The sequence below is a fragment of the Sinocyclocheilus anshuiensis genome, unplaced genomic scaffold (genome assembly GCF_001515605.1).
Source record: "Sinocyclocheilus anshuiensis isolate Anshui unplaced genomic scaffold, SAMN03320099.WGS_v1.1 scaffold369, whole genome shotgun sequence".
NCBI lineage: Eukaryota > Metazoa > Chordata > Actinopteri > Cypriniformes > Cyprinidae > Sinocyclocheilus > Sinocyclocheilus anshuiensis.
In genome coordinates, this window is record NW_015540935.1 from 1,393,158 (window position 1) to 1,402,219 (window position 9,062).

General features: G+C 38.7%; 1 protein-coding gene across 1 annotated transcript in view; it reads right to left on the bottom strand.

Annotated features, from left to right (window-relative positions):
* Positions 1 to 1,217: 1,217 nt before the first annotated feature.
* LOC107689546 (serine incorporator 2-like) overlaps positions 1,218 to 9,062 on the bottom strand; it is a 23,139-nt gene continuing 15,294 nt past the window's right edge. The window contains exons 9-10 of the mRNA XM_016487567.1: positions 2,922 to 3,140; positions 1,218 to 1,958 (exon numbers count right to left, since the gene is read on the bottom strand). Of these exons, the coding sequence (XP_016343053.1) occupies positions 1,820 to 1,958; positions 2,922 to 3,140 (358 nt within the window). The 3' untranslated portion in view covers positions 1,218 to 1,819. The remainder of the gene's footprint in view (positions 1,959 to 2,921; positions 3,141 to 9,062) is intronic.

A 9,062-nucleotide genomic window follows, 5' to 3' on the forward strand; every position in this document is an offset into this window, starting at 1 on the left:
AATTTTGACCTGCCAAGTATTCCTGTTTGGGATCCAGAAGCTCACAGTCTGCCGTTGTCATTCTAGGTTGAGGGTTGTTTTAAATAATTACAATATAAATAGACAATATAAATCCATAGCTTTCTAGCAATTGTGTAGTGTTGGGTATGTTATAAAGTAATTAGCTACTGTAATCTAGTAAAAAAAACAAATAAATAAAAACATACATAAATACCCTCTTTATTTTTTTTTTCATTTATATATTTTATAATTCATTTTTTATATAAAATAATTTTATTATTATTATAAAAATATATATTTTTTTTACTGTTGTATTGTAATTGTTCTGATAATTGTGGTGATTATATTGCAGAATTTACTTGTGCACTTGTTATTTTGTGGAGAAAAATCAAATATAGAAATGACAACTCAACTTGGTTCTAACAAGCAGTGTTGGGTAAAATTATTTGAAAATACCTTTGAAGTAACACTTTATTTTACAATGTGCTTTTGACCTGTACATATACTTATTAAAGTAATAACAGTAAAATTATGGAAAAATAATTTTAATAAAAATGCAAGACCTAATCCTAACCCTATAGTAAGTAAAAGTTATTAATATTACTCAACTGTATAATTACACTATATCAAGGGCACCATAAAATAATGCGTAACTGTTTTTTCATTGTTTTAAATGTAGCAAAATTCAAAATTAACATTTAAATTCACAGAACATTTATGCAAGTATGATTTTTAAGTAGAAAAGCAGAGAGAATGTCAAAAGGATAGATGTAGCCTATGGCAATATACTAAAAATACACAATTTCATACAAGAGCCCACCTTCAAGTCTACATGATATTCTGGTCTCTAGATATCTGGATCCCTCCTTTAGTTTAAGTGTTTTTTTTTTTATTTTATCATTTGCTAGATGAGAATTGCAAGTCTGTTAGAAAATTACTTGCACAGCTCTCTTCATGATTTGAAGTATCATGTATATCTGTAGCATAAACCGTGTAGATATCTCTTTGAGTTGCCTTTCTCCAGTCTCAATTATATGGGTTAGTTCTGTACTCATAGTGTATGAGCAATAGCAAGTGACTCTTGCCTTAAGATCCATTAATTCACTCTTTAAGCAAAGAACAACACTTCCACCTATAGAGGAAACACCTTCCTGTATAGATTAAAGACACATAACCTCTTGTGTACAATTTTTAATAATCAGTTTTACAAGAATGAATAAAAGTACAAATACAAAAGAACAGACCTAAAAACTTTTGGTCAGGAGGAGTGTCATCTTAAAGCTCATAAAATAATGCTTCAAAACTAAACGGATACAGCTCTACATAAACGCATCTTTCTCAAAATAAGCATCTTGATACGTATGAGGCAATCTGGCAATCCACTGAACACTCAACTTTGATTCGATCAAATGTAGTGCAATTTGTCACAAAACTGGACCCAAGACAAATATAAAAGACTATGAAATATCCAGAAATGGATGTTAAAACAGTGTACATATGTGAATTGAAGTATACATCAAAATTCAAAGAATTCAAGATCAAGCGTCCCATTTATGCGACATTACCTATATGAATAATCACCTAAGACAGGCTTTCTGAGGGTAGATTTGAGGATATTTGTTAACAGTTTATGATTTTGTAACAACAAAAGTGTACGAAAAGCGTCATGAAGGTTAACAAGTGTGCATAGCTCAAGAGCTCAGCGCATTTAAAGATTAACAATAACTTCTGTAATGTACTAAATAAGTGAACTCTGCATATGGTTTGGCATAAGGTGTATTGCTTCAGTATAAGGCCACTTTTTGAATCTTCTGCGTGTTTAGTCGAAGTCTCTGTCAGTCAGGATTAGCGGAGCCACCAGGGTCCAGAGGTACAGCACCAGTCCCAGCCAACTCGAGCAGATCTTCACCCACACAGATGGCATGCTGGTTTTCATGGCTGCGTAGTCTGTTTCGGGTCTGAGACGGAAAGAGAAAAAGAGAACATTCAAAGAAATATTTATCATTCAATCCTCAATTGTTCCAAATGAACATATATACAGAACTCTCAAAAACTCCCCAGCAGTGTATAGAGTAGGGCTGTCAAAAAAAATTAGAATTTCGAATATTCGTCGAATTTATAACAAAAATCCACATTCGAATGCAAAAACATTGCATATAAAACGTCAGGCAGCCTTATCAGTGGCGCACGAGATGCGACGACGATGCAAGTGTCATTGCATTGTAATGTTTTTCATATGGCGCTTTTCCACTGCATGGTACGGCTCCCTTTGGGGGGGTTTTCCACTGGGTACAGTACCCAGGTACCTGGTACTTTTTTTAGTACCACCTCGGTTGGGGTTCCAAGTGAACCGTACCATTACCAAAACATGACGTGTAAACTCTGCTGATCACGGATTGGCCGGAGAGAATCGTCACTACGCACTGAACTTGCGACACAAACACAGAAGAACCGCTAGATTTAAATCAGCACAGCCAGCGAAGGATCAAACGCAACTGTTTTGAACGATGCTTTTTTATGAACGCAGCTTTTTTTAACAACCAAAAAAGTTTTGTTGTCTGTTGTGGAAGTACAGGCGTTCCTCTCGTTGATAGCAGAAATCAATTCTGGGATGATGTTGTTTACGTCAAAACCGAAACCAAGCCGTTCACACAGATATCGCATATTTATCACATTTTCTAGAGGGACATCTATCACCGTTGCACTCGCGTCTCGCACAAGAGAGCCGCATGTTAGAGAAGCCAAAAGCTTTTTTCACCCCAACTGAAATTATGCCTTTTAAATTCGAATACAATTCGAATATTGATATTTAAGTAAAAAATTCTAATTTAGTTTTTCAGCCATTTTGACAGCCCTGGTATAGAGTGGAACAGCTGCTGGAAAAGTGGCCGTTGTATCAGGATACTCTGTGAGACACTCACTGGTACCAGTTGGTCAGGGTCATCATGATGTAGAGGGAGGCCAGGAAGAGGGAGAAATGGAAGAAGGAGTAGCTGTATGTGACGCCGTCCTCTTCGTTATCCATAGCGCGCCTCACGCCGTCCTCAGAGACGCCCTCGCTGGCATCGGCGGCCGCCAGCCCCTGAACTTCCTCTGTCTGCATCAGCTTATTCACCTGACTGTTGTTTGAGGAGCGAATGCTAGACGCAAACATGTAAAAGGTGACTTAGATAGACATATAGCAACAAAAAATAAATGAAAAATTATACAAAATAAATCTAACTTTAATTTAAATATCAATTTTATGGCTGGCCGATATATTGAACATTTGCAATGCATTGCTTATGAATTTGTTGCTGATATACACCACCATTGCAAAGTTTGGGGTCATTTTTGTTTGAAAGAAATTAATACTTTCTTCAGCAAGGATGCGTTGAATTGATCATTCAGACATTTATAATGTTATAAAAGATTTATTTCTCTATTTGAACTTTCTATTCATCAAGTTTAAAAAAAAACATGAAAAGATTTCCACAAAAATTTGAAGTAGCACAACTGTTTTCAACATTAATATTAATAAATGTTTCTTGAGCAGCAAATCCGCATATTAGAATGATTTCTGAAGGATCATGTGACACTGAAGACTGGAATAATGATCCCGAAAATTCAGAAATAAACTACATTTTACATTATATTAAAACAGAAAACAGTTATTTTAAATTGTAATTATATTTACAATTTGTGACCCTGGAGCACAAAAGCAGTCTTAAGTCGCTGGGGTATATTTGTAGCAATAGCCAACAATACATTGTATGGGTCAAAATTATTGATTTTTCTTTTATGCCAAAATTCATTAGGATATTAAGTAAAGATCATGTTCCATGAAGATATTTTGTAAATTTCCTACCGTAAATATATCAAAACTTAATTTTTGATTATTAATATGCATTGCTAAGAACTTCATCTGGACAACTTTAAAGGTGATTTTCTCAATATTTAGATTTTTTTTGCACCCTCAGATTCCAGATTTTCAAATTGTTGTATCTCAGCCAAATATTGTCCTATCCTAACAAACCACACATCAATGGAAAGCTTATTTTTATGTATAAATCTCAATTTCGAAAAATTGACCCTTATGACTGGTTTTGTGGTCCAGGGTCACATATTACTGTATTTTTGATTAAATAAATGTAGCCTTGATGACTTTTAAGAGCGTTAAAAAAATCCTACAGACCCCAAACTTTTAGCAGTAATGTAAAATAAACAAATATCATGAAGAAAACAAATGCATGTTCCCTACAATCCATGTCAATAGACTAATACAGAGTATGAAGACATTACATTTTCATGCCTTGATTATTTGGAGTTAGTTTATTTCTAATTCTAATTTAAGCCATTTCAAAACAAATACCTCAATAAACATTTTTTTAATACAATTAAAAGAAAAAGCTTGTTATTACACATTTCTTTGCCTGTTGCTGGATGATGGTAACCAGCTCACCTGGCATACAGTGTGCACAGGAGGAAGATGACCAGCCCCACAATGCTCTGGGCATCCCACCACTGCGTCTGGATGCCGGGGGCGCTGGTGGGAGTGACTGCTGTCGGCCCGCCGCTGACCAGACTCAACAGACTCGGGTTACACTTACGATCTGTGCACAGAGAAAGAGCCATGCATCATATGAGAAACAGGTTATTATGAGCATAAAATAGCATACAGTAGGACACTCTATAATAGACAGTGACTGTGTTATTAATTTTACACACGCTACCTATTAAGCACTGGCTGTGAGTTAAGCAGGGCCAATTAATGGGATTGTTACACAGAATTTCCATACTGCGCTCCACAGCAAAAATGCTCCTTTAAAGTTTAATTGCATTACATTCGGCCTGGAGGTTGCTGAGGTTTGTCATTTTTTCCATTCAAGCAGCTCCATGTGTTTTTGTGTATGTCTTTTTTCCCAGAATTCAATTATGTAAACAAACAACCTGCATCTGCAATTTTTCCCATGTCTTTCCGAGAAATCCTTTGTTTTGGTGTTACTTTATCAAGCGTGTGATTTCTAAGTTTTGGTAGCAAAATGTAGTTTGAGACAACTATTCATTGCTTACAGATTATTAAGAGACTATCAGACAATGATATAACTTATGTTAAAAACGGTTTGGGGTCTAACTTTTTTTTTTTTTAATCATCGAGGATGCATTAAATTGATCAAAACGACTGTAAGGACATTTAAAATGTTACAAAAGATGTTTCAAATAAATGCTGTTCTGGCAACACTTTATTTTAAGGTGTCCGTTACACATGTTACTTGTACTTACTCTTATAATAACAATTAATTATGCATAATTACATGCAAGTAACCCTAAGACAAACCCTAATCCTAATCCTAACCATATAGTACTAAGTACATGTAGTTAATTAATATTACTCAGTACTTATATGTATAATTTCACTGTAACAAGGAGACCTTAAAATAAAGTGTAACCGCTGTTCTTGATTTGTATATGTTTTCATGAGATTCTGCCTATTTTTATAACAATACAGGGTGTTGAATACATGAGAAATGCTAAGCAGGTGTAGCGATTAGCTTGATATAAAAGGCTACAAATAACATATTTCTGCAACATTATATGACCAAAACCCTCATTAGATCACAATCGGAAGTTATTACAAACACTCAATGGTGGTTTAAAGGGAGTTGAGTAAAAGCATTGTATACATTTTATAAATTGTCTTATGTAGCATGATGCTACAGTGTGAATGAATGGTCATGCAACATGCGTTTCCCCTAATGCCTCGCTAGAGCCAATCACTGATTTAGGCGCATAAAGCATGCTGCACGCTTACTGGCTCACTGACGTTGACGATATTAACTCCTTAGGTATCAAAATTTGGTACCGAACGACAAGACATTTTTCTATACTCGATGGTATCGAGATAATTTGGTCGGTGCCTAAAAAGTATCGAACTTGATACCCAGCCCTAGCTGCATCCCAGTTCGGATTGGATGATTTGGGACCACTTCGGGAGGGTGGAGGTGGATCTGTTCGCGACGAGCGAGAACACACACTGCCTGCTGTTCTTTTAGCTCTCTCACTCCCCGCTGATGGGAGACGCTCTGACGTCGTGCTGGCCAAGAGCCAGACTTGATGCGTTCCCTCCGGTGAAGATTTTGCCTCTGGTATTATGCAAAATCAGGGAAGAGAGAGCGTTGGTGATCCTCATTGCCCTGAACTGGCCAAATCAACCTTGGTTTCCGACCTCAGGGAGGTGCCCTTGGCAAATCCCCCTCAGGCAGGAACTGCTGTCTCAAGCGAATGGCTCGATATAGCACCCCAGCCCGGAGCTGTGAGCCTTCATGTGTGGCTACTTCAGAGGTCTTAGAGGGGCTAAGCGCCCAGTCCGTCCCGTGTCGGATGTTCTACATTTTCTGCAGCACAGGCTAGATAACAGGAGTCTACAGTCAACGCTAAAGGTTTATGTGGCCACTATTGCTTCGTTTTGTTCCCCGGTTGACGGGCAATCGATCGGGAGGCACATGCTGGAGTTCAGATATCTCAGGGGGTGAGGAGATTACATCCCCCATGTCCACCGTCAGTGCCGCTGTGGGACCTAGCGCTGGTTCTGAAAGCTCTCTCTCTACCCCCGTTTGAGCCCTTGGCATCCATTGCTATGAGGGAGCTCTCCCTCAAAACTGCTCTGCTTCTTGCCCTTGCCTCGGCTAAGCACATAGGAGATTTGCACGTGCTCTCGGTGGACGATGACTTTATTCACTTTGGGCCTGCGGACTGCAGTGTTATTCTCCTGCCGAGACCGGGCTATGTGCCTAAATCTCTTTCTACCCCCTTTAAAGCGCAGGTCATTTCTTTACCCGCATTGTCTGCCGAGGCTCAGAGAGCCGTTTGCCCAGGAACAGGAACGCCCTCTCAACATCAGAGCCCATACGATGAGGGCTATTGCCTCTTCATGGGCCTGGTCTAAAGGCACATCTATTCGGGATACATGTTTGGCAGCCGGCTGGTCCTCACAGAATACCTTCGCCAGGTTTTACAAGTTGGATGTGCCGTCCTTGGTGTCTCAAGTGCTTTCGGTGAGTCACTTACCTCACTTATTCTTCTAGTTTATTGCTATCTGCAATTTGGGGCACAGTTTGTTACAGCGTACAGCCGTTGACACTGTGCAGGTCTGTGTACAGTTTTATATGTGCTTTTGGTACGTTGCACGGCGCTACCTTGCTACTGTTGTTGTGTCTGCCCTGTATCCAGTGCAGCCGCTTGTTTATTTTGGCCAGATATGCTAATTTGGTATACCGGAGTTAAGATGTTCATTGGTCTAGCTTTGCCTATTAGCTGCAGGGTTCCCTAACGGCATTGCTATTGGTTGGGAATTGTGTGTTGTTCTATCCCACGTTTGGTGTGGTCTTAGCCTTTAGTTCGGGCTGATCTTCACCGCTCTCACAGCGGGATTGTATACGGTTTCCACTGCGCAATGTAATGCTTTGCAATGTAGAGTGAATGCTTGAAAGGGAATGTCTCCGGTTACTGTCGAACCTCAGTTCCCTGAGAACAGGAACAAGACATTGCGAAGATAGCCGTGCTCGCTGCTTGATCAGTTCTGCAGCGTTCAGTCTTAGATTCTGAGGCAATTGTTGCTCTCAATACATTTTATACTGCCCACAGGCTTGTCAGTATTTACATGCGATTTGCATAGATTAGCAACAATTGGCCAGTTTATTGAACTGGCATTATCCTATAAAGTTTCAGGATTTCAGAGAAGGGGAGGAGTTCCCACTGCGAATGCTTCACAATGTCTCGTTCCTGCTCTCAGGGAACTGAGGTTACGACAGTAACTGGATACATTTTTAACCACAGTTTTCAGTTCGGTTCAGTCCGAAACTCCAGTACACTTTAATTAAAAATCCAGCACACTTCTGTACACTGTAGAAATACATTGATTATCATATGTCTACAAATTTATTTTGAGAGAAGTATTATTTTTATGGATTGGCCATTATTTAGTGCTATAAACACATGTAATGTCTGTTTCATTCATACTGGATGCTAGAGGGCGCCCTCACACAGAAAATCCACATATGCATTACAGAAATAATAGAGCTCCTGATGTTCCAGGAAATCCCTAATATGGACAAAGACATCCAGCTGTCACTGTAACTGAATTAAAACAAGATATAAATGTTTTTAATGATAAAACAAAGACAATAAACACTCAACTGCGACAATGTATCGTTTCTCTGTTGTTCAAGCCACACTGGGTATTTTCATATTAATTATGTACTGTACATTTATGATCAATTGTTAATCGACATAGCCTTTTTTTACAGTATAGAACATATTTTCTGCCTCATTCTGTGATAAGAAGCCACATTAGATCACAAAAGGAAGTGGAGGGGGGATCGAGCGGGATTTTGTGTTGCTGTCAATCTGCTGTCTCTTTTTAATGATAGGCCTTACGCATTTGTCAATCCTCCCCGCTTGCTATTTGGGGAATGAACCCAGTGCTCTGATTGGTCGAACTCTTCTTCTTTTGCTGTTGCTTGATTTGAGTACTGTGCGTGGACAGAGGCGCAACCAGGTTTTTGTGTAGTTTAGAGTGACAAATCGTACCAGTGTACTTTGAGGTCAAAATGCATACCCGCTACGCAAAAGGAGTACAGGTTGGCAGGTCTGAAAAAATGACAATAAAACGTTCAACTTTGAACTAATCAGACTCAGGCGTACCCGTCATACGCTCCACTCACGATCCGCTTGTTATCAAAGCGAATACAGCGAACAAGCTCCTCGTGCCCTTCCAAAGCCCGCAACCAAGCTCCACACTCGATATCCCACAGCCTAGAGAAACAGATTAACACAAATTTTGTGAGAAAATAAATCATACAAGTAAAGAATACTAACTGGCTGAATCCAGGTCACATGCTTACCCTCAAAAAGAACAATTACAGGTGCATCTCAATAAATTAGAATGTCGTGGAAAAGTTCATTTATATCAGTAATTCAACTCAAATTGTGAAACTCGTGTATTGAATAAATTCAATGCACACAGACTGAAGTAGTTTAAGTCTTTGGTTCTTTTAATTGTGATGATTTTGGCTCACATTTAA